General features: G+C 39.4%; 1 protein-coding gene across 3 annotated transcripts in view; it reads left to right on the top strand.

Annotated features, from left to right (window-relative positions):
• Positions 1-26,176, top strand: part of NCOA7 (nuclear receptor coactivator 7) — a 144,293-nt gene that overhangs the window by 20,887 nt on the left and 97,230 nt on the right. For 2 of the 3 annotated variants that reach the window (XM_027087089.1, XM_027087085.1), the window contains exon 2: positions 3,963-4,073. In XM_027087089.1, coding sequence (XP_026942890.1) covers positions 4,024-4,073 — 50 coding nt within the window. In that variant the 5' untranslated portion in view covers positions 3,963-4,023. Of the gene's footprint in view, positions 1-3,962; positions 4,074-20,886; positions 20,907-26,176 lie in introns of those variants that run through there. The other variant, XM_027087093.1, reaches the window with a different exon arrangement.

Here is a 26,176-nt window from a genome sequence, read left to right as displayed (position 1 = left end):
TTATTGATGTGAAGAGAAAGTCAGCATTAAATGAAAAAAGGGCTTTTAAGAAGCCCATTATAACCACTTATAATGGAAAATGTAGTTCCCATTAGAGACTGATTTAAAGGAGCTCTGGTTCTTCACTGAAGCATGAAGGCTGCTGGGTGGTGCGCTGTGCAAATCATTTTTATAGCATCCTTTGCTGATCTCTTTCTGGTTAATCTGTTGGTGTGCCTAGACCTGAAAGAACTGCATCTGTCTTGTTTAAGAAATGTATAAATTCCCAGAAATTTAAAAGAAACCAAAGATTTGGATTTTTTTTTATTTATCAAATAGAAAATGGAAAAAGAGCTCTGCCAGTTCTAAACAGACACAGCAGCACCAGATGTCAGTTCTCGGATCATTTAATCTTTTCCTCTTGTACTTATTTTTGTCAATATTTTTCCACTGGAACCACATATTAGTTTCTGGCTCAGCTTGCAATATAAAAATTTTCCAATTAGATTGTTATGACTTCATTTTTATTCATGAGGGGAGATCTAATAAACAGAGATCATCACATATGGTGGCATGCAGGAGAGGAACTTTAAAATAAACCACCTGGCCCAGGGCAGGGCAGAAAGCCAGGGTTCTAATTCTATCTGGAGTTCCAGAGAGGCTGGCTTGAACCTACATTCTCCATTTCCAAATAATTGTTAATTTGGGAGGAATCCTTGGATTGATATCAGTTTGCCATATAATTGATCTTATCCCCAGGACTGGATTAATTCCTTGCTTAGCTTTTATGTGGCTTTTCTGCCTAGTTCTGTGTTAGGTATTTAGGGAAGTATAAGGAAAGTATGAAACATGATGGTTTTTGACTTGGAGGAACTTTGGTTTGTTTGGGGCTGAGGAGGGTAAGTGAGTTGGCGTTGTCACACAGCGTACGATTAAGTGCCTCACAGTAAGTGATAAGTGACACGTGAAGTACGCTTACACGGCCAAGAGAGAAGGTCACACGAGTGGTCGGGGGAGCAGAATTGGGCCCTTGTGCTGGATCTGGTCAGAAGGAGTGTAGCAAGGTTACCTCAAGCTTGGGAAAAGAGTAAGGATTAAGGTATAGAGTTGGGGAGGAGCCCAGTGGGTTCAGGCCACATGTGAAATGGAGGTTAGGAGAGTTGGACACTCGGCCACTGTTTATCTTTGTTACCACAGTTCTTGAATGAGTACTTCCCTCATTCATTGAGGCGTGGCTTCCATCCCCACTGCTCCACTGAGGCAGTCCTGTTGGAGGTCTCAGTGACCCCCATCCTACTCGTGGCCAGGTACATTTGTCCTAACCTGTAGAGTCTATGCCGAGGCGTTGGAGGCTGCTGATTCCAGACCACTCTTTCTAACTCATCTCCAAATGCTTTCTGGCTCCAAAAGTTATTGAAAGACATTGAAATGTACACCAAACTGGATTTAAATCTCTGCTCCACCAAGGCTGGTCATGTTGAACTAGGGAAATTAGTATCTCTCAGCCTCAGTTTAATGGAAGTAAGGATACCTAACTCATATTGTGGATGTAAGGATTAAAAGAGAGAACATGGGGATAATACGTTGAAATAGTGACTTAACAGAAGGTAGGCATCGTGGTTGGTTTTCTTTCTCTGCCCGGTAGCTACTCTGCCCATCTTGCCCTTTTCATGCGCATACTTAGGCTCAGGTATTCCCGCTTTCTGGAATGCTGTCTCTTTTTCCTCTTTACTTATTGAAATCCTCACCACCCTAGAAGGTTTACTTTGTCACCTCAATCAGAATTGAACTTTGTGTCTTCTGGTTTCTTAGTGTTATTTTTCGGACAGCTCCAGGTTACTAACTCCACATTTTATTGTGGAGTTAGTTTAACCAATTGTATCCCATTGACCCGACACTCATCTTAATTTCCCTACTGGTTGGTAAATCCCTTGAGGGCACCACCATGTCAAAGCCATGGAGATCAAGCAGTAAGAGTTGAAACTGTGTCATCCATTGTTTCCATACAGGACCCTGTGCATAGTTGTCATACCTGCAGGGTGTTATCGTACTGTTTTTTTTTTTTTTCCTTAACTACAGCCATATGTTGATAATTTCTAAATCTTTTTCTCTAGCCCTCACTGCACTCCTGTGCTTTACATGAAATCAAGCATGGTGAATGTTTCCAGTTGACTATCCCATGAGCACTCAAAGGCAGCGTGTCCAAAACTGATCTTTCATCTGTTTCTGCCCCCCGCCCCAAATGCATGCCACTTCCTGTAGATTGTATCATATCTTTGGTTTCACAGTCTACCCAGTCCCTGAAGCAGAAACTTGGAAAGCATTTATCATTCCTTTCTGTCCCATGTTGTCTACATGGAATGAGTCACCAAATCTGAACTCATTTGCCTCCTAAATATTTTTTGAACTTGTGCCCCCTCCTTCTGTGTCAAATACTGCTGGCCGAAGTGTGGGCCCTCCTCTCTCTACTAGTTTTACTGTAATATCTTTCTAGTGCGTCCGTTTTCCCCGTTCTCGATCCTCTCAAGTCCATCCTCTGTGATCTGTATGTGTTACACTCCCTCCTCCCCTTTGGTGATGTCTGCCGGGAGTGGTGCCCTTGGGCCAGCATGATCACTTAGTGACATAGGTGCTGACATAGGTGCAGGGAAGGGAGTGGCAGCACATAATGCATAGCTAGGATCAAGTTCAAACTCTTCAGCATGACATGAAAGGTCTTCATGACCCTAATCTTGCCTATGTCTTCATCCTCATCTCTCACTGTTGCCCTGCTTCACATTTGATCCTGGAGCAACAGAGAAATATTGTGTCTCCTTGCTTTTGTTCAACCTGGACTTGCTTCCTGTACCGTTCAACCAGGAACCCATACTCATCCTTGAGATCTTGGTGTATGTGGGGATTGCGGTGGGGTGGGCCCTGCATAAGGCTAAGTGTTCTTCCTCTAGGCCCTGTGCCTTCTTCATAGTGATTTGTATCCCATTGACCTGAAATCCTAAGTGCAAGACAATAAATTTCATTAGGCCAAATATCATGTTTTATTTATCTTTGGTCTCTGATACTTATCACAGTACCTTCCCTGTAATATATATTGTGAATTAAATTGTTTACGGAGTTGAGATGGATAAATAAATAATTTTGATTAATGAAAATTCTTTGCTTTTACTTTGAGGCTCATTCAGGGTGAAAAGACAGATTTTAGGAAAGGTTAATGCGGTGCAGACAGTTTAGATTAGTGAACCAGGCAGTAAGTAGATATTGGGAAATTTTGAGCAGGGGCATGGCATGATGAAAGTGATATTTAAGGAAGATTGATCTGCAGACAACCTCTTATTACAGGTTTAAATTGGGTTGCTTCCGGGAAACTTAGGTGAGGGTTGCAGGGGTGGGAAGGAAGGAGTGGCAGAGACAAGCATATAAAGCCATTCTGAAGAATAGCTTCCTGAGGCTTTGAACTTTCATTTCCACATTTGCTTAAGTGGGACGTACTCGCTGGCATGTTTCCGAAGTAAAATAGAGCACTGATTTGTTTTTAAAGAAAGAACATTCTTGTAAAACACCTAAGTGATCCATTTTTCCTCATTATGTGTGAGATATATTTGTCATTAATGGCTTCAAAAGAGTGATTATAAATTCAGAAATTAAAAAAAAATTAGCTTCTGCATAGCTAGCCTAAAGCCTTCTAAAGTCAGTGGTTTTTGTTTTAGCATGTTTTGAAATAATTGTTAATTATGAGGAAAATACTTCAGTTTATTTTTCCAGCCACTTTTTATTTTATAGTTTAACTCTTCCATTCTAACTGTAGTTTCCTGCCCCCCTCCCCTTCCCGCGGGGGCATTTGTATTTCATATATGACTCATGTGACTATGCTTACCGGTTAAAGTTTAGCTTCCATTTGTTGGGGCCATGTAGCTCCACCCTGCTTCATTCTTCATATTGCCGTTATAAACTTCTTAATTTACAGTCACTTTGTTATTTTTTTACAGGGTGATGACTCATTGATTAAAAAGGCATTTTTCAAATACTTCGCACTTTTGATTGCATATTATGGATACCAAGGAAGAGAAGAAGGAACGGAAACAAAGTTATTTTGCTCGGTAAGCATTCAGTTTGCAAATTTATATCAGAACTTAAAAAATGTTTGAGGGGACTTTGTTCTTAAAGTATTACTTGGCATTTTGTGATTTGTGACTGTTCATAAACAGAGCAGGTAACCAGTAGAAGTTAAATGCACTTTGTTTCATCCTTTTTCTTATTTACACTAGAGAAGTAACATTTGATTGGTTCTTCTCTTTCTGTCCTTGACAGTTCTCTCAGGCCAGTACTGCTCAGGGAATCTAACATTCTATATGCATTGCACTGCAGATTGCTCAGAATCCTGTGTTTAACAACCTACATTGAATTTTAAATCCTAAGTACTTAGTTCCTGCTGCTCTGTAGCTTAATTAGTTGAGTTATAACTAAAAATCTATGACATGTTTAAAGCTTATTACATTGTGGGGTGTCTATTACTAAAAAGTATTTTTGTAGGTAAATGGAATGGATGAAATTGTATCATTGTAGTATCTGTCATTTTTAAAACTTGAACTCGTCCAACATATGTACATGTGTTAGTATCTGAATAGGAGTAATCTACTATATTATTGGTTACTATTTACAGATTTAACCATCTGTATGGCAGCCACTCACTAATCATAATAACATGAATGGTACATTAAAACATTTATAAATCATTTTGATGACTGGAATGTTTTCAAACTCAGTGTGAGAACATAGGCTTAAAATGATCATTATGGTCTCCTAAATTGAAATACTTCTTAAGAACTAATTCAGCCTCACCACGTCCCCAGCCCCAATATTCTTGTTAAAGATGCACTTCCTGTTTTCCAAATGTAAGTCTTGGAAACTGAAAAACAAAGTTTTTCTTTGATGTTTTTATTCAGAAATTAAGCTAGGTTTTAGATTGTTAAGGAACTACTGTGTGCCAAGTACTTTACTTATTATTTTGTTTATCTTCACAATAAACTTGTGAGATAGGTTTTCTCCCTGTTTTATTAATGAGGTAACTCAGAAAGTAAGTATTTTGTCCGTTTCATGTAGTATAAGAGTCAGTATTCAAATATAGGGTTGTATCCAAAGGACATGTTTCACTTAGTAATAGTAAACCAGGAATAAGAATTTTTGGAAAACAAGAGTTATACTATTAATTTTAGTGAATTATTTTTTCCTATTAGGACCGCAGAGAGTGCAAGATCATTTGGGGAAGGAAGAAATCAGGCATCTAATGGGTGGACCATTGAAAGATAGGACACTTAGAATAAACAAGAACTAAATGTTTATTCTGAGATAATTGTAGATTCACATGTAGTTATAAGAAATAATACAGAGATATCTTATACCTTTCATCTAGTTTCCCACCTTACATAACTATTGTATAATAAATATCACAAGGAAATTGATATTGATACAGTCCATTAACCTTATTCAGATTTCACCAGGGTTTACAAGCACTGAAGCACTCATTTGTGTATGGGTGTGTGTGTGTGTGTGTGTGTGTGTGTGTGTGTGTGTATTTAGTTCTGTTCAGTTTTATTACGTGTAGATTTGTGTGGCCACCATCACAATCAAGATACAGAACAATTCCATCAAAAATATCCCATGTGCTACCCTTTTGTAGCCATATTCACCTTCTTCCTTCTGCCCATCACTCCTGACAACCACTAATCTGTTTTCCATCTCTATAATTTGTCATTTCAAAAATATTACATGAATGGAATCATACAGTATCTAATGTTTTGAGATTTTTTTTCACTTCGTTCAATTCCCTTGGTATCTTAGTCTATTCGGACTGCTGTAACAAAATACCACAGACTGAGTGGCTTACAAACAACAGAAATTATTTCTCGCAGTTCTAGGGGCTGGAAGTCCAAGGCCAGGGAGCCATCATGGTCAGGCTTTATGTCTGGTGAGAGCCCCCTTCCTGGTTCATCAAAGGCCACCTTCTCACTGTAACTTCATGTGGTGAAAGCGGCAAGGAGCTTTCTCAGGCCTCTTCTATAAGTGCACTAATTCCATTCATGAGAGTTCTGCCCCTCATAACCTAATCACCTCCCAAAGACATCCATCTCCTAATACCGTCACATTGGGCATTAGGTTTCAGCATATGAATTTTGGGGGTACACAAACATTCAGATCATAGCACTTAAGATCTGCCCAAGATGTTGTATGTATCAACAGTTTGTTCCTTTTTATTGCTGAGTAGTATTCCATGTTATGGATGTATCACAATTTTTTAACCCTTCACCCATTGAAGGACATTTGGGTTGTTTCTAGTTTGGGACTGTTACAAATAAAGCTAGGATCATTTGTGTAAAGATTTTTTTGTGAGTGTCAGTTTTAATTTATCTGGGATAAAGGCTCAGTGGAATGGCTGAGTCGAATGATAAGTACATGTTTAATTTTATAAGAAACTGCTGGACTGTTTTCCAGAGTGGCTGTACCATTTTCTACTCCTTCCCATCTGCAATGTATAAATGATCCAGTTTCTTGTCATCCTCATCAGCATTTGATATTGTCACTCCTTTTTATTTTAACCATACTGAGAGGTGTATGGTGATATCTCATTGTAGTTTTAATTTGCATTGCTTTAATGACTAATGAGGTTCAACATCTTTTCATGTGCTTATTAGCCATCTGTCCATCTTCTTCAGCACAATGTCTTTTCATGTGTTTTGTCTGTGTTCTAACTGGATTGTTTTCTTACTGTTCAGTGTTGCGAGTTCTTTATACATTCTAGATACTAGTCCTTTGATATGTGGTTTGCCAGTATTTTCTTTCAGGGTGTAGCTTTTCTTTTCGACTTGCTAAAACAGTCTTTTGCAAAGCAAAAGTTTTAAATTTTAATTTTTCAATTTATTAGTTTTTCATTTTATGCATTGTGCTTTTGGCATCAAGTCTCACGACTCTTTGCCTAGCCCTAGGTCCTGAAGATTTTCTTTCATTTTTTCTAAATATTTTATAGTATTATGTTTCATACTTAAGTTGGTGATCCATCTTGAGTTAATTTTTATATAAGATGTGAATTTAGGTCAAGATTCTCTCTCTCTTTTTTTTTTTTGCCTAGGGATGCCTCTATATAGTGATTTCAAAGGCTGTAGTGCCTTCTCAGTTTGCTTCCAAACTGATTCTAACAGTAAAGGTGACTGTGGTTCACGAACAACCTGCTCATGGCTAACCATGTCTTGCTCCTAAGATGTAGAGTGAGGGGAGCCCCTTAAACTGAGAATGCAAGATGAAACTTCTGGAAGAACAGCATACTTTTTTCAACTCAGAAATACAAAATTTAATTGTCATGCTTGCCTTGACCTCTTGTGAAAAGTATTCTAGCAGTGAAAAAGAAAAACATATCCAAAAATGGAGAGTGATCCTAGGAGCATAGGGATAGCAGGACAAGGCCAATAGTCAGTGGTACCATTAAAATAGTAGATCACCGTGACTAGTTACTAGGAAATGAGAGAGAGAGAAAAAAGATAAACGTGCAGTTTAGCTACTGTAATGCAGTTGCAGCCCCAAATGGTCAAGCTATTAAAAGCAAAAAGCAAACAAACAAACAAACACTCCAAAAACATTATTATTAGAAAAGAGGCAGCCAAAGTTATAAATCTTTTCAACTACCTCTGACTAAACTGTGGAATTCCATAAAGTGGAATCACCAACTGGACCTGCCTGAAAGCTGGTTTCTGACAACCTAGGGCAGTTTGCTCTGGAGTGTGTGTATACGGGCCCTCCAAGCAAGATCTCTAGGGAGGAATATAAAGAGTCAGGCCAAGGGTGCAGCCATACCACCTTACGCAAATCTCTGCTAGTGTGCAGAGGAGAGCAAAAGGAAGATTTGCCCTGATTTCTGCCTGCTACCACAATATGTATCAGAAATCCTAAAAATTGCTTTTAACCCCCCCATCCCTTTACCCTTCTGAGCATTTAAATAATCTCTGTTTTCTTGGTGCACTGTTTCACCCTGTGGTTTCATAAACATTGTATGATTGTATGTAGTAAATAATTCTTTACCTACCCCCTTTGTTGATGGTTCTCTCTCTCTCTCTCTGAAGTTGACATCAAAGCAAAGTTAAGTTTAAAAGGCCCCATTTTAATAATTTTGGATTGAAATTAGTGATTCGAGGATCACGCAATACTTTCTTTCTTATAATTTATCTTGAAATACGCCTGTGTAGATCTCCATGGACATGTGACTCAGCATCACTACTAGATAAATCTATTCTGGAGTTTTCAGGATCTCCTGACTCTGCCCCACCTGGTTTTCACCATCTTCAGTGTTTTGTACCAGTTGTTTATTACAGATCAAATGATTCATGAGACACTTTTCCATACTTTTGCAAATAATTTGTATATACAAAATTAGTATATTATATATGTATTAATTCCTTGATACTTGACAAGTCTTGAAACCAAATGAAAAACTGAATTATTAAAGCAAATTGTACTTTCTGTACTACCCTCTGGAGTGATCGTTATTCATTATGGCCCCTGCTCCGTCTTTCTTCCCTTGTAGTTAGAATGCTGGTATTTTTTTTTTCAAGGGCTCCCTTCTTCCACACTCATTTTGACATTATTTGGCTTTTGCAGAATTTAGTACCCTTGTAGTGATTTTTGTGTAGGTCCCTTTGTGCTCTTTATATATATGTTTCATCCCCAAATATGATTTGACTGCTGTGGAAATTTAGACTCAAGGGGTTTGAATAACTTCACTGAGATTACACAGCAGGTGGGTGAGGCAGCATTTGTGCCCAACTCTGTCCTTCTCCATCCAGAGCTTATGCTCTGGATGCTGCCCAGGGCCATGTGGCAGCTCAGTGGCAGAATGGTGCCCATAGAACACAGGTTACCAGACCTCGTGCTGCTCACATTGTGGGTTGAGTAGATTTCTGTGGGCAGTCCTGGCAGCTTAACATTGATTTATACCACTGTAAATTAATGTGCAGAAATGCATCCTGGATTCCAAAGATCTAAGTTATAAGTGACCTTTTCTAAAAACAACTTGTTTATAACTTGAAGACATCCCATAATCCATGTCTTATGTACTTTATCCATCCGTAATCTGGTTAATGTCAGACTGTTAACCAACCAAGGCAATAGGAAACATGCAGTCTGTATACCCCACCTGTGTAAGTCAGTGGTTTGCATTACAGTGATCCACTTTACACCCTAGGATTGCATCTTGTCTAAAAAGAGTAGTTGCCCATAATAGAAATGAATGCAGAGATAACATTTGGACAGAAAATCTCAGCTTGCCCTCTTGGTCAAGTCCAGAGTCTAAGATCCAGCAGAAGGCGTCACCTGGATGTGCCTGGCCGGTTGATCTGCAGCACTGCTGAGGACAACAGGGAGTGCTCCCAGCTCCAGCCCCACGGAGGCAGTCTTTGAACCTTAGGAGAAGAGCCGTCTCTTTGTGGTAAAGCTGGGCTAAGAATGCATATACCACGTGGGTGGAGTGGTGTGGTGTGAACTCTTGCCCTTCCTTTAATAAACAGTCTCTAATTGTTTTTTCCTGCTAGCCAAGGACCATTAGAGAAGAAACTTAGTATGTCCCAGATTTGAGGAAAAACCCTATTATTACCAGTTGTTGGATTCAGACATTGTCATTATTGCAGAGTTTAATTGAGTTGGTATATGAAAAGCAAATAGACCCGTTTTAAGTGCTTGGTACATGTAAACTCTATACCTTCTTAATATTTGGTTAATATCTTCTCAGTTTTACTATGCCTACTGATTCTAAAGTTAATAATAATAACACTTGTGGTGCTTTATAAAGTGCTTTCATGTGCATTCCCTCACTTCAACCTCACCATGATCCTATGAGTAGATAGAATTGCAGATGATGAATCTGTAGTTTGGAAGGTTAAATAACTTGCCTCCGGTCACTTAGCCTTTAAATGGAGGGTCTGGCCCCTGAACCCCAGTCTGCTTTGTCTGTATCTCTGATTATTTTTCTTCATTCCATGTTGTATCAGTTTAAACAGCATTAAACATTAATTTTTACTTTGTCTGAGAGGGGGATTAGAACATATTCATAGCATCATAAGTAGGGGAAATTGTATATGGGTTTGGAAGTAAATGTTCTAGTTAACTTTATTGGAAACCATATCTGATTTCAGCTTCTAAGAACCATCCTGGAGGGCTGTTGGCGCTGTTAGGGACACATGCCTGTAGTGATCCGTAGCCCTATCCAAGGACAGTCTCGTGTGTGACCTTCTGAGCTCCTATTTGCTGTTTATGTGTTTACAGTCATTCTCCCCCCAGATGGGCCATCTGGAGGGAAGGGACGCAGCAATAGTTCAGTGCTCTTTCCTTGTGCCTTGTTAAGTACCGGTTGACATATAACAAGTGTTAAGTTTTGTTTTTTTTTTTGTTTTTTTTTTTTTGTGGTACGCGGGCCTTTCACTGCTGTGGCCTCTCCCGCTGCGGAGCACAGGCTCCAGACGCGCAGTTTCAGCGGCCATGGCTCACGGGCCCAGCCGCTCCGCGGCATGTGGGATCCTCCCGGACCGGGGCACGAACCCGCGTCCCCTGCATAGACAGGCGGACTCTCAACCACTGTGCCACCAGGGAAGCCCGTTAAGTATTTTTTGACCAACTGACAGATTGAGAATATTTAAAACAGCTTCTTTAATGTAGGATATAAATGGTTTGTGAGTCTTAATTTTTGTCACTATAAATTTTTCAGTATTCAGGAATTTTATTAATCTTAAAAAAATTGAGAATATTTTAAAACCATTTCCTGTGAAAAAGCTGTGTGTGCCTTATTTGAAAATATTACTAATTACCAAGTAAACACTTGCCTGAGCTATAATGTCTTTTAAGGCTTATGTTTCCTATTTTCTTGATTTGAATTCAGATCAAGTGGCTCTTAAGGGAATATTTACATATTGCTTGTCATTCATTACTGGGAAAAACAGCCATGGCCAAGTTTGACCTGCTAATGCTTTCAGGAAATCATTAACTTTTTTTTTTACAGATTAAAAAAAAAATGCATATAAACATTTAGCCATTAACAGTTAGACTCATGCTTTTGGCTTCATTTTTAAAGAACAGGCAGAGTTACTTGATTTAATTCCATGGAGAATACTGCATTTCAAGCTGTAGGTTACCAACCCATTGGGGCGTCATGAAATCAATTTAGTGGATAGGAAACAGCATTGTTTTAATGGAATGGAATAGAATAGATCAATCTGGACTGAGCTAGACTGAATAGAAAATATCAGCATCTGTTGTATGTAGTCAGAATTAATAATATTTCATGAAAATTTTCTTTTAAATATTTATAAGGATGTTTATATTGAATCACAATTAAAAATTTATTTTTATTTTGGGCCATATTGAACAATGACTCATTGATTTAGAGGATCCTTTGGTGCTTAGTATACTGGCAGTGAGGTTATTTTTCCTCACTGAAAAACAAATTTCCTTGATCTAACACACATCAACCAATTGCTCAAAGAAAGCTGTACATAAGATACTTGTTATATAAATATACTTTCCCACTGTGCAGTGTAATGGGTCTAACTAATTTTAAGGATAAATGACAAGCATGTCTCTGTTTAACCTGAAATTCCCTTGCTGATCTGGACTGTCCCAGATCCTAGAGCGAGACCCAAGGAAACTGTAATTCAACAAAACCACCAGATGGAACTAAGCTTAGGCAACTTCTGCTTTGGGGCCTCCTGGAGGTTTCTTCTCTGTAGGACTACTTACTATCTGTGGAGCTGTATAGTTTTCTTTTCTCTTAAATGAGAATAATAATAGTACCTACTTTTAAGATTGTTGAGAGGATTGACTGAATTAAAATGTATAAAGTCTTTGTAATAAGCACTATTGAAAAATAAGCACTAATGAATTTTAATATAAAAGCATGCTGCCTAAGTAAGGAATATAGGAATAAATGAGAAATTGAGAAAAAGCAAGAATAAATATATAGGCATAAATTTGGTGTACATTTCAGAGAGTTTATCCCTTGAAACTTGTCCATGCTCTAGTCATGGCCTTCAGTGAAAGGCCGAAGACATGACTCCAAGACACAGAAAGACCAAAGCATGTGAAAAGTACATGGTTTAAGCCACCTCCCTCCTTTTTTTTTTTTTTTCCTCCTTCTTAAATGTTGTTGCTGACAGTCAAGAAAGACTTCAGCTGAACTCACTCCTGAGTTTGGATTTAAATTTGACACGACTGGCTCAAGATACTCTTGTCACATGCATTTGAAACCGTTCATTGTTGCTGGTACAACAACTTTTCAGCAAGAGAAAATTGAGTTCTGAACCAGAAAATGCTTTGTGCTCACAGCTCTGGAAGTTCATCGCTCATGCTTGTAGTCCAGCTTGTTGGTGATTTTAGTAGAAATTTTCCTGTCTTCCCCCCGCGCACACACACAGATTCATATCTGAAAATTCCTACAGTCTTCACCCCCTCTAACTCATAAGTCAAATGCTGATTGCATTTCCTCCCTCACATCCTCCCACATTAGTCTTCCTGAGGTGCACTTCAGATATGTCACTTCTGCATTCCCAGTTCTTCCCTTGAATTTGAGGTTCTGCACAATACGGCTCATTCCTACCTTTCTGTCTTTATCTCCTACTTCGATTTTCTATACATGTCGTACTCTTTGCCCCCTGAGAACTTTGCTTTCATCATACAAAGAACTGCCCTTCTCAATCCTCTTTTTATTTACAGTGATGTCAGACCCATCACTCTGGCACACCCATCTTTAATTATGACATTGTCTCCTTGAGGCCTTTCCCGTTTCATTTAATCCTTCACCACCACCCACACACATAACTAGATGTACCCTCCCTTGCCACTTGAGCCAAGGCATTACTAGGCTTCCTTATCCCTTCTCTTGAGGCCCTTAGCATAGTCTATCTTTGGATACACCCAGTAGCACTCTCATCTTCTCTGCCTTATTTGCTTGTGTTATTTATTGTCAGTTCTTTTTCGTTTTTATATTCCTCATAGGGTCTAGCTTCATGCCCTGCACCTAACAGTCATTCACTCTGAATGATAACCAACATGTACTATGTAACAGAGATTGATTTGTGTACTTGTCTAATCTCATAATTACCCTGTTATCATCATAATTACAGACAAAGATGCTAAGCTGTATCATAGATGTAATTTGCCCAAGGTCACATAATTATGAAGTAGCAGATCTAGGACTCAACCCTGGTATGCCTGACCTCACAGACCACAATCTTAATTATTATGTCATATTTTTCATTAAACTATGTTGAATTGAATTTCATAGAACCTTATCAGTTACCCATAAATAGGACTCACTGATCTAAATGATACAATAATTAAATGTGTTTAAGTACTAAACTGATATTTTCTGATTTTCAGTGTAGAGGAATATTAGGAACTTTGGAACAAGTTAAGGAATCTCTGCTCTTTCAAGGAAACTTTGTAAGTCCCTACATACCAGTGAAAAAGTCAGCAATCTCCTGACCTTCCTCTATAGTTTGGGGGTATATCAAGGATTCCCCTATTATGTCTTCTCTAAGTCAGAGTTGGAGGCCCTAACAGGTGAAAATCTTCCAGCTTGGTCACTTCTGTTGTAAAGACGATTACCTGGTGCTTGTGTCACAGGGCATGTGTTCATGCATTTTTACTTCCCTCTTCCTTCATTTACTATTTTAAATAAAGTTTGCATAACCAAAATGGTTCATGTCCCATTTTTTTTTCTGTACTCATTTTGTGGTATATTATGCCAGTGGACATGCCGCAGGCTTGCCTACTTGTTTTAACTTTTTGCTTCTCACACGTAAATGAAAACAGTATTGAAAAGGATAGTGGGCCAGGTTTAAAGAGACTGGGCAAGACGTAGGGTGGCCTATGGTTTGCAAATGTGATTCGGCACCAAATAAAACAGACAGATGAGTCAGCACCACAGAGCATGAATCTGAGTGTCCTATGGATGAGAAGGGAAAATGTTAGTTGGATTGGGGGGCCTGGATCTCTTCCCAAAGCAAGACGTGATCTAGCATCTGCTGAGGCAGAAGGTGCTGGAGAGCAAGGAGGGCTTTTTTTTTTTTTTTAAAGAAGATGTTGGGGGTAGGAGTTTTTATTAATTAATTAATTTATTTTTGCTGTGTTGGGTCTTCGTTTCTGTGCGAGGGCTTTCTCTAGTTGTGGCAAGTGGGGACCACTCTTCATCGCGGTACACGGGCCCCTCGCTATCTCGGCCTCTCTTGTTGTGTAGCACAGGCTCCAGACGCGCAGGCTCAGCAGTTGTGGCTCACGGGCCCAGCCGCTCCGCGGCATGTGGGATCCTCCCAGACCAGGGCTCAAACCCGTGTCCCCCGCATTAGCAGGCAGATTCTCAACCACTGCGCCACCAGGGAAGCCCGAGGGCTTTTCTTAATGGTTCCATTACTAGAACCGTGCAACTGATTTCACTTGGAGAAGAATCAAAGGTGACTTTGAGGTGGATATATCATGTACTGAAATGAGAAATGTAGCTTGGTGGTTTTGAGACAAGATTTCTTTAGGTGTGAACAGAGAGTATGATGTACATATAGAAGAACCAGAAAACAAGGCTATGGAGTACATCACAATTTTAAAATGGTATTTATTAATGTACTTATGGAATACTTGACAAACTAGATGGCCAAAATATGATCCTGTGAACTTAGGAAATGGTTAGAGGCCAGTTATCCGTGCTTAAGATATTCTTTTCTATACTTAGAAAAAAAGCAACCATGAAACCTAATTATATTTCTAAATCACTCTGTGGCATTTAAAGTACAGTTTGCACATACATGTTCAAGAACACATCTGTTGTACGAAGCAGAATAGATTCCAAATGGACTGATCCTGCTTTTTAGGTGGCATGATTTGAATCACATTACTGTCATGGATGATTTGAGCTAGGTCATTAATCTTTCCATTAACTTTTCCTGTGTATGTGAAAATGTTCCTGTTGATTATGACAGCCTTGGTGCTTGTTCTTCACAGTTTAGAGCTTGAAGAGATTTGGGTTTAGAAGTTGTGTAATATATAATTTAAAGCAGATGAATTTCGATATTTCAGATTAATTTTGTTAGCACAGCAGAAAGCTGAATGGTAATTTGGTTATTTCATTTTCAGAAGGTAATTGAAGCAGATGCTGGTGAGGTCATTGGGGACTGAGCCATCTCCATTTCAATGGCTCCATCATTTTTTTTAAGTGGGGGATAATTCCTTTTACTTTGCTAAATCAACTGCTTTCACTAGATACTGAGAGAAATTTGATTTTTTTTTAACTGCAACTCTGAGCTTATGTAATCAGGATTTCAGGATATTTTTTCTTTTATAAGAGTAGATGTATTTTAAATGTAAAAATGAGTAATATGTCCACATTATATATATGAAAACATAATTTTTCTTTTAAGAGTATATGGATTTTTTAAATAAAAGAAATGTTATAAACACATGTATTTATCTTTAAGTGAAATTTGCACTGTCTTAACAGGTCATTGAAAACTTAAAATTATAAAATTGAGTTATAAACCTAATCTATATAATCTTTACCTTCCTGTTTATTTTATTTTATTTTATTTTTTTTCGGTACGCGGGCTTCTCGCTGCTGTGGCCTTTCCCGGTGCGGAGCACAGGCTCCGGACGCGCAGGTCCAGCAGCCATGGCTCACAGGCCCAGCCGCTCCGCGGCATGTGGGATCCTCCCGGACCAGGGCATGAACCCGCGTCCCCCGCATCGGCAGGCGGACTCTCAACCACTGCGCCACCAGCGAAGCCCTTTCCTGTTTATTTATTTATTTATTTATTTTTGCGGTACGCGGGCCTCTCACCGTTGTGGCCTCTCCCGTTGCGGAGCACAAGCTCCGTACGCGCAGGCTCAGTGGCCATGGCTCACGGGCCCAGCCACTCCGCGGCACGTGGGATCCTCCCGGACTGGGGCATGAACCCGCGTCCCCTGCATCGGCAGGCAGACTCTCAACCACTGCGCCACCAGGGAAGCCCTCCTGTTTATTTTTAATGCATAGGAAAATCTTTCTCTAATTTTGAATTTGGTTTTTATATTATTATCTGATACAAGTAGATACTTAAGACATCCCCTAGTTCTCTGATCTAATCAAAGGTAAGACTTTATTAGAGTCATTTGATGTTTATCATTGAATTTGAAGTATATTGTGTTAGGAGGAGAACCTTACGCATTGCTTATGTCTCAGACAGACCTTATGTGCCTGCACCTGTTAAGCCCAGAGGACAGAGTGCCAAACACAACAAATGTGGGTCTTGCTCTTATGGAGATTACTTTTCACAAGGACATTAAAGAAACACATAAATGCATATGTCAATAGAAATTGCAGTGTTTGCTCTGAGGGAAAATAACAGGATGTTATGAAAGAATTGCAAGGGAAGTATCCACATTAGACAAGAGTGATGTTCAAGAAAGAACTCTGGAGAAAAATGACATTTAAGCAGATCTTGGGTATGAGCATGAATTTCCCACATGATCTACATATTTAGGAGAAGGACTGGGGAAAAAGGAAGGGAGCGACTATTCTAAGTAGGGGGAAACACTTAGACTTCACATCTTTAAGGTGGGAAAAAGCTTGGCAGGTTCTTGGATCTGCAAGAAGGTCAGTGTGGCTGGAAGAGAGTACATTTAGTGAGGATAGTTCAAGAAGGGTGGAGAGTAATCTGGGGCAGGTCGTTCAGGGCCTTGTTGGTGATGTTTGGGAATAAGGATTAAGCATGGATGGAGATGCCATGACATGAAATGGGAAAACTAGAAAAGTAACAATTTTGAGAGGGAATCTCAAGACTTTAAGTTTGGATGTGTTAAGTTTGAGATGTCTATGAGACCATAGAACCATTGTATGTACAATTAATTGGGTGTGTGAATCTGGAGTGAAAACAGAATGGTCTGGGCTGAGATAGAAATTGAAGAGTTGTTGGCCCCAGCCATAGGAATGGATGAGATCATGTAGGGAGAGTGTAAAGTGAAAAGAGAACAGAAGGAATGGGGAACAGAATTGGGTAAACCCAACATATAGTGATCTAGTAGGATGAAATCCAGCAGAAGTGGAATCACAGTAGTCAGGAGAACAGAGCAAGCATTTGAAGAAGGAGAGAATGATCAGAAGTTTTGAAAGCAGAGAGTGGTAAATTGAGATGTGGACTGAAAAGTATCCATTAAGTTTGGCCACTTGGAAGTCATTGATGATTTGAATAAAAGCAGTTTCAGTACCATGATGGGAGAAGCCAGTTTAATGTAAATGGGGAATAAGGGAGTGGAAGCAGAACTTCTAGGCAGTTCTTCTCGGAACTTGTCTGGGAAGCGAAGCCAAAAATTAGGGCCATGGCAGGAGGGAGATGTGGAGGTCAAGGAAGAGTACGTTTTTGAAGATGGAGGAGGAAGAGAAGCTATTTGAGCATGTCTGTCAGGTAATGGATATGATCATTCAGACAGGGCGGTCCCTCACAGAGGCTAACTTAATGACTGACCCTTGTGTAGAGTCATGAGAATATTAGCAGAGCAATAAAGCAGGAGATAAGCCACACCAGGTCGCCTGTACTCTGTCCATCCAGGGTCTATAACGACTTTATTGTCTATATTGATGATACCACCCTCTCCTTTGCTGATTGCTCACTGTGTGCCAGGAGCTTTACAGATTTGACCTCGTTTAAATCTCAGGACAACCCCTGGGCTAGATGATGGTATTTTCCTCATTTTGACGGATGAGGAAACAGGCTCAGAGTGGTTTAGTGACTTCCCAAGTTATACAGCTAACAAGTAATGGAGCCGGGAATTCTTCCTTCTTGTGTCCTACTCCAAAGCCTTCATGAACCGCTACCCCCATAGCACCCTCCAAGTATAATATAAAAATAGAATAAATCTGTTCCATAATAGAAATGTTCAGTTGTAATATCTTCATTGAAAACTTTATAGAAATTTTCCCATAAAAGGTTTTTTAACAGTTACTTAAATAATTTATTAGAATGTGCCCTCTTTGGGGTATATATCCAAAGGTAGTTGGAGAATTCCTAAGTGTTTAAGTTTATAGAACCTTTGGGTATTAATTTAAGAAACAGATGTACCAGCTTGGAATTAGAGTACCTTGGTGGTATTAACTTTTTTTTTTTTTTACCAATATGAATTTAAAAATAAACTAAAAGTGACTGAATTTTAAAATATTAATGTTTTAATACAATTATTCTGTTGTAGGTGAGCATCAATTGTTCATGTCTGTTTTAAATGAAAAATGCTAATCTTTATGCTGTGGGCAGTAACATCTGTATAGGAACTTGATGGACAGTAAGTTTGATGAGAAGGGCTGGTTGGGCCTGTTGAAGTATCCTCTTCTGTGTACAGAAAGCAAGGCACTAGCAAATCTTCCTGCTAGTAAGTAATAATGTGCAGTGGAGAGTCTGTATGACTTGGATAACAGCTGGGAAATTTCTTTTCCTGCATTCAGAAATCTAATGTGTCTCCATGACTTTCTTTTAGTACACAGTTTCTTTTATAGGCGCATCGTATGAGAAACTTCAGCCCCTCTCTTGAGAGTAGGTCTGGCATGTAGAAGCACCAGGTAATATAGTAACTAGGTAATGTCCTGGAGGCTTGAAAGAAGTGCTTGAGAGATCAGAAAAAGACAGCATTTCCTTAAATAAGTGTCAAGTTTATATAAACTTGATATCTCCTTTTCTTCCACTCCTCATCTTACTACAGGCACCACGTCTAAGTTCAGAAACATAAAATCTTTTAGTTGAAAGACAAAGGTCATCTGGGCTACCAAGCCATGGCCGGAAACTCCGCTGCATCTGACAAATAGGCCTTTTCCAGCCTGGATCTGAGTTTTTCCAGCCAGAGGAATGTCCCAGGGACTCCCAAGGCTACTTGTTTCTTGCTTGAAAAGCTCTTGTTAGTAGACAGTTGTTTTTTAATTTTTAGTTAAAATTTATTTCCTTTCAACTTATTCCTCTCATTCCCACTTACTTAGGATCCACACAAAATAAATAAAATCCTTCTTTCGTATATTCTCATCGCATGTATTTGAAGATAACATCATATTCTCTCTGAACCTTTTCCTTTCCAGGCTGACTATCCTAAGTTTCTAAATCTCTTCACATAAAATAGTTTTCAGATTCTTCACCATCTTGGTATGGTCTTGAATAATGTATTTGTAGGAATATTACTTGTTATCCTTACTTTTGTTAATACAGCATCATATTTCCTTAGTTTGTTGACAATCATACTCACACTGAGGGAAAAGAGTGTTTTTCCTTGTGAATTGTAATTTTAATTTTATCTTGTTTTCCATTCATTATTCAGTTACCAGGAAGTTTGAAGCCTGATTTTCAACATCAAACCTATTTGCTGTCCTTTCCAGCTTGGGCCAAATTACACAGCCTGAACAGCATGCCTTCTACGTCCTTATCCAAATAGTTGATAAAAATGCTGGATTGGAGAGCTTTTATGCAGTCTGGCATATTCATTATTGAACTACTACCATTAGTAGTTAAATAATTATCTTTAAGTCTTTCTACTTGCTGTAAATCAATTTTCTCTAAGTTTGCTTAACCAAATTCTCTAGCTTGGCTATTTCCATCTTACCTTTAAGAAGGTAGCAACAGACATATTCAAGAGCCTTAGTGAAATCTTGATATACCGCCTCCTGTGACTTGTCCATCAATATGCCAAATCTAGCAGCCGTATTAAAAAGATAATTATTTTAGTTTGTATTCACTCATTTTAGCATACCAGTGGTGGCTCCAGGCAGCCAATAATTCATCTTTAAGCAATCACAAATGATTTGTCTGACATCTGTCAGTTTGTTTTTTGGGAGTTGGTATCAAGCTGCTTTTAGTGTGTCATTTCTAGAATCTGTGTTGTTTTTCTTTTTAACCAGGATTTAATCTGTGTTGTTTTTCTTTTTAACCAGGATTTTTTTTCTTTTAATCTTTTTCTGTGATTCTTACTGGTAATGGTTCTACCACTCAAGGAGTTGCTTCTTATAGGGATAGAGACTTCATCCTGGATTTCACTTTCTTCTTAGCCATGGATGCTCTGTGCTTTTTAGTTTTTCACCTAGTCTGTTCGATAGAGCTGCAAAATAGGATTGGACTAGATCCACTTTATCTCTCTTGTAAGTTAACTTCATCCTGGGTGCCATAGGCAGTGGGCCTATTACTTCTCATCCTCTCAACATCCATAGAATTTCCTTGTTACTTTTTCCTTCACATTGTTTACAAACGTCTATTCATTCAGATCTTCAGCTGTCCATTGTTGTTCTTAGAGGTTTGTGTCATTTGTGTGTTGCTTTTGTTTGAGTTTCATTACGTGCCTTTCTGCCATCCCGTATTCATGCCCATTGAAAACATGGGCTCATCAGGAAACATTTGTTTCTGGAGATGCTTTCTGCTTTGCCTCTCCAACAGGCTCATCTGTGATGGAGTTGGCAAAATTGTTTTGAAAGAACGTATGCCTCTTGAGCCATTTCCCTTTTAGACTGTGGCCTTGAAGTCGTACCCATCTGTCCTTTCCCTCAGGAAACACTTGTAAGAATGCACGGTCTGGTGTAATAACAGGATGCTTATAAGGTAGTAACAATGGGATAAATACTGGAACCGGTGTGACTGCCAAGTGCTATGAGTGTGGGGCAAAAGAAGTGACTGTCCAAAGGAGCTTGGGCATCATCGTCAAAGAGGTGACATTGGGCTGTCTTCAATACCATAAAGAGAGAATGAAGGAGGGAAGACTGGGTAGATGCATGGTCACATGGAAGTGCATATGAGATTGCGTGTGACTGGGACACTGAGAGAGATTTCCTTAGATCATTTGGGTGAGTTGTCTTGCACTACCTACTGTATACTTAGATATCTTCCTTTTGATTTACAGTCACAATCTTCAACTGAAAGGTAAGAGGAGAACATCGTTGAAGATCCAAATCCACAAGATTCCTACCCAGAACTTCCAAGTCACTAGAGAATCATTTCAGTTTTTTTCCATTGTGGATCAATCCCTTGACCATGTGTCTGGACAGGTTCCTCTTGACTGATGGTTTTGATAATTGTTGGGAGGTTCTCTGCCACTTTGTCCTAACTAACACAACCTGGTCAAATTTTGGTTGCTTTCAAACCCCCCTCCCTTACAGGGAGCCCCCAGTACTTTACTCTTTCTCTTTTAACTATTATAGCAATCAATAAAACAAGCACTGAATTACTTTATTACTTGCTAGGTAAGAAATCACACACGAATTCATTGTTAATGCTAATGAAGGATTGAAGTTTGAATTCTGGAGAGGAAGAATGAGTCCATAAGCCCACAAACAATTAGTTTTAACAAGTCCCATTTGTCATTGGTCAGTAAAGAGGCTTCATTTATGGCCCATGAAGGTCTAGGGTACCAAAGATGCTCAGAAGTTGAGTTTCTAATTTTTTTAATATTAATTTTAAAAATTTTATTGAAGCATAGTTCATTTACAATGTAATGTTAGTTTCTGCTGTACAGCAAAGTGACTCAGTTATACATGTATATATATATTCTTTTCATATCCTTCTCCATTATGGTTTATCACAAGCTATTGAATATATCCTGTGCTATACAGTAGGATCTTGTTGTTTATCCATCCTGTATATACTGGTTTGCATCTGCTAATCTCAAACTCCCAATCTTTCCCTCTCCCACCCCCCTCCCCCTTGGCAACCACAAGTCTGTTCTCTATGTCTGTGAGTCTGTTCCTGTTTCATAGATATGTTTATTTGTATCATATTTTAGATTCCACATATAAGTGATATCATATGGTATTTGTCATTGTCTTTCCGACTTAGAAATTGAGTTTTTAAAATCAGCTTTGGCTGATGGGCTACTCAGAATTCACAACCAGGTATAATGAAACACAGCACCAAGTTTACCTCCTAGGGAAGTGCTGCTATGAGTGGGAAGTTCTTTGGCAGGACTCATGAAGGACAGCTAGGATCTCAGAAGCTTCTGTTGTTTTCCACAGCCAGGTTGGTCCAGATCTCACACCAGTGTGATGTCATCATCCTGTGTCCCCAGTGTGGCATGGTCTCTGAGCCTGCTCTCTCCCCTGCCACATGTTCTGCCCACCAAAATTCTGTTACTAGTTTCAGTTTCTCTCTGGAGCCACTGAATAACTTTCTTTCTTGCATCTTATCTAAATTATTTTCCAACTGCTAGACATTGTGTTTAATGAAACTAATTTTTTCAAGATAAAATTTTGCTCCAATCTATGTGACCATGAAGTAAAACTGTTGGTCCTAGAAATTTAGTGACTTATTAATTCGAGGTCATAAATTTTAAGTGATTCTCATAGTTTGACCTCATTGTGGAGAAAATGATAAATTAAGGAAGAAGCAGAAACCAGGAAAGACAAATGTGCTCATAGTGAAGATCACGCACAGACACATAAACTATTTAGTTGTCTAGGCAGACAACTAAAACGCTTGGAAGAAGTAAGTGGGGCAGGCCTTTGGTGTCAGTCTGGGTGGAGGCAGGATGCTCTGGGGGCTTTAGCATCCTCCCTCATGCCACTGCCGTCAGTACTCCTCCATGCCACCCCAGAGAAACGTGTAGTCCTAATAAAAGATGCAGCTTTAACACAAGTCCCCAAGTCTTCCTTAAGCTTTCTAAAACTCATTTCTGCCCCTCGCTTCTTCCTGTAGAGAAATTATAGAGCGGTCACTAGCATAAGCAGGGCCTCTTTCCCTCTGTTTCCTCCTTCCTTTTTGTTGGTTCTACAAAATTGTTTCCTCTGAGAAATAATAATGGCCCTTTAAAAAAAAAAAAACTGTCATGTTAAGCTGTGAAGTTTTCATTGTTTTTTAAAAATCATAATGCATGCAAAAATATTTGGTAGGCAGATTATCGAGAAACGGTAAAGAATCTTTAAAAATAAGATATACTTTGATACACAGTGGGAGAGTATTCAAAGGAACTTGTGGGTGGCTTATTTTTGTTTTTGTTTTTAATAAACAAACCTGTTTGGCTTTAACCATGGAAAACGAGCTGTCATGAAACACTTATCTGAAATCACTAGATACAACTAAAGTGACTTAAAAATATTGATATAAATAATACTTATTAAATACATGTGGACATAAAATAGTCCTCTGCAGCTGTAAGAAAATTTTAAAACATTTCAAAAAAACATAATGAAGATTTTTTATTTTCTGTATAATGAATCTCCATATGGTTTATATTTATTTACTTAGTTTTTTATTTTTATAGACATTTAGGGCTAAAAAATACCTTAAAAGCCACTTAAGCTAACTTCTTGGTAGAGATGAGTTAGTGAGCCTTGAGAGGTTGTTATTTAACCAGGGTCAGCTAGTGGCTAGTTAGGGAATTTTCATTCATTCATTCACTCATTCCACAATGTATATTTTGGTTCTGTTGTATAGCCTGGATACTGTGCAAAGCACTGAGCCTTCCGTGATAACTAAAACAGACACTGTCCCTTATCTCATGCAGTTTACATTCTAATGGGGGAGCCAGCTATTACACAGCTAATTGAAATAATTACTCAATTACACTATTGCTAAGTGCTGCAAAGAGAAAGTATTGATAGATGGCAGCAGAGAGTCTATAGCTGGGAGACCTAACCAAGTCTGAGGATCAGGGAAGGCCTTCTTGAGGAAGGAATGTTTGACCTGATCTCTGAGGGGTGATAGGGATGAGGTAGCTAAAGGGTGATGGGATGCATTCTCGGTAGAGGGAGAGCTTGTATAAAGGTAGAAGGAAGGTAAAATCAGTAGGAAGTAGCAACGGTGGAGTGTGGAGATCAAAATGGAGCAGAATCCAGGGTCCAGGTTTCTATGTAAATAGCTTAATGAATAGTGGTATGTACTCCAGTAAGTACATAATGGTAAGTTTCACCTCAGGGAAAGCAGGATTTGGGGAGGCAACTTTCAGGCTCAGTTTTGGTCATCTTGAGTTTGGTGTGCTGTGAAGAGTGCATAGAAAAGTGGAGTAGGTGATTGGATCCACAGGGAAGAAGCTCGGAGCATAATCCTGAACTGCAGATATAAAGTTGAGAGTCAGGAGTTTGGAAAATGGAAGCATGGGCAGTGAGTCTTCTGAGAAGACAGTGTGGGGAGACAAGTCCCAAACCTGCTCCGTCCCTCATCTTCCCCATCACAGTAAGCACGGCTTCCCATTAGCTTAAGCCAAAAATCTAGGAGTCAGTTTCAACCTTCTTTCCCTCACTTTCCACACCTAATCCATTAGCAAGCCCTGTGGACTTTACCTCCAGAACATAACCTAAATCCGTCCACTTCACCTCCTGATTCCCATCACCTCTCTTCTGGATAGCTGCCATAGCATTTAACTGAACTCCTCACCTCCATCCTTGCCCTTTACAACCCATTCTTCATGTAGGAGCCAGAGAAAAACTTTTTTTTTTTTTTTTTTTGCGGTACGTGGGCCTCTCACTGCTGTGGCCTCTCCCGTTGCTGAGCACGGGCTCCAGACGCGCAGGCCCAGCGGCCATGGCTCACGGGCCCAGCCGCTCCGCGGCATGTGGGATCCTCCCGGACCGGGGCACGAACCCGTGTCCCCTGCATTGGCAGGCGGACTCTCAACCACTGTGCCACCAGGGAAGCCCCCGAGAAAAACTTTTAAAACACAAATCAGATCATCTCATTCCCTGCACTGAATCTTCCAGTGGCTTTTCATAGCCCTTGAAATAAACTCTAAACTCCTTATTCTGGTAGAAGGCCTGTGTGTCCCAGCCTCTGCCAGTCTCTCTGATCTCATCAGTGTTCACCTGGGCACCACCTCCTTGTCGCCGGCGGCCTTCCTCCTGAACACAAGCACAAGGGGGTTTGAGATGGAGAGACCCCTCCACACCAAGAGGTGGTGGTGTCAAGAAGGCCAGAAAACGTCTGGTCAGTAGTGTTGATTGCAGCTGAAGGGTCAGATGAGACCAGAATTAGAAATCGTCTCCTGGGGCCTCACAGCCCCCAGCCTCTGCTGGCCCCATCACTGCTGCACCCTGCGTAGAGCATTTCCTGACGCCAGCTGCTCTGTGACTGCAGTGTCGCTGGGATGAGTGTGTAATTCACCTGTGCCACCAAGCTTGGTATCCTAACGGGTCAAGGGCACTGCACACTGAAGCATTATTCTTGTTAGAACGAGAAATAGGGACTAGAGGAACAGAAGAATAATTGAGAAAATACGGTTTTAACTAATTGCAGAGGCTCACCCTTTTTTTATTTTTTTTGTTTGAATTAATTTTTATTGGAGTATAGTTGATTTACAATGTTGTGTTAGTTTCTGCTGTACAGAAAAGTGAATCAGTTATACATATACATATATCCACTCTTTTTTAAGATCCTGTTGCCGTGTAGGTCATTACAGAGTACTGAGCAGAGTTCCCTGTTCACCATTTTTTCATGATTTGAAACAGCAGTAAGTGGTAACAATAAGAAATTCAAACAGTATAAAAGAGTGTAGCACACATGACTTTTAAAGTCCTCTGACCTTCTTTTTTCCCCCTCTCGTCTGCAATTTCTGTTCCTCAAAGGAAACCTGGGTAATAGAATCATGCCTATCCTTTCAGATATATTCATGCACATATAATCATGTTTTCTCTTACTTGCTGTAGCTTCCTTTTTGAAAACTTAATGCTATATGTAATATAGACATCTTTCCATGATGGCTCCATTTTTTTGCTATTACATTGTTGCATTGAATTGCATTTTATACATATCTTTGTGTTTTTGTGCAAATATTTCTGTAGAATAAACTCCTAGCAGTCATCACAGCCTATGTACAGTTAAAATTTCAATAATTACTCCAAATTGCCCTCCAAAACTTTTGTCCCAGTTTGCACTCCCACAAGCAGTGTTTTTTTTATTTTATTTATTTATTTTTTAACATCTTTATTGGAGTATAATTGCTTTACAATGGTGTGTTAGTTTCTACTTTGTAACAAAGTGAATCAGTTATACCTATACATATGTTCCCATATCTCTTCCCTCTTGCACCTCCCTCCCACCCCTCTAGGTGTCACAAAGCACCGAGCTGATCTCCCTGTGCTATGCGGCTACAAGCAGTGTTTTTCATAGGATGTTACCATTCTGCTGTAAAACACATGCTTTTAAAAGTTGCTACTTGGGGATGTCTTGGTCTGTTAAGTTTCTCCTTCCCCCTTCCTTCCTTCTCT

This window comes from Aethalodelphis obliquidens, unplaced genomic scaffold (assembly GCF_003676395.1).
Source record: "Aethalodelphis obliquidens isolate GAN/ISIS:26980383/991018 unplaced genomic scaffold, ASM367639v1 scaffold3, whole genome shotgun sequence".
In the NCBI taxonomy this organism is placed as follows: Eukaryota; Metazoa; Chordata; class Mammalia; order Artiodactyla; family Delphinidae; genus Aethalodelphis; species Aethalodelphis obliquidens.
The sequence above is the reverse complement of the archived record's forward strand: the minus strand, read 5'-3'. Positions and strand labels throughout refer to the sequence as shown.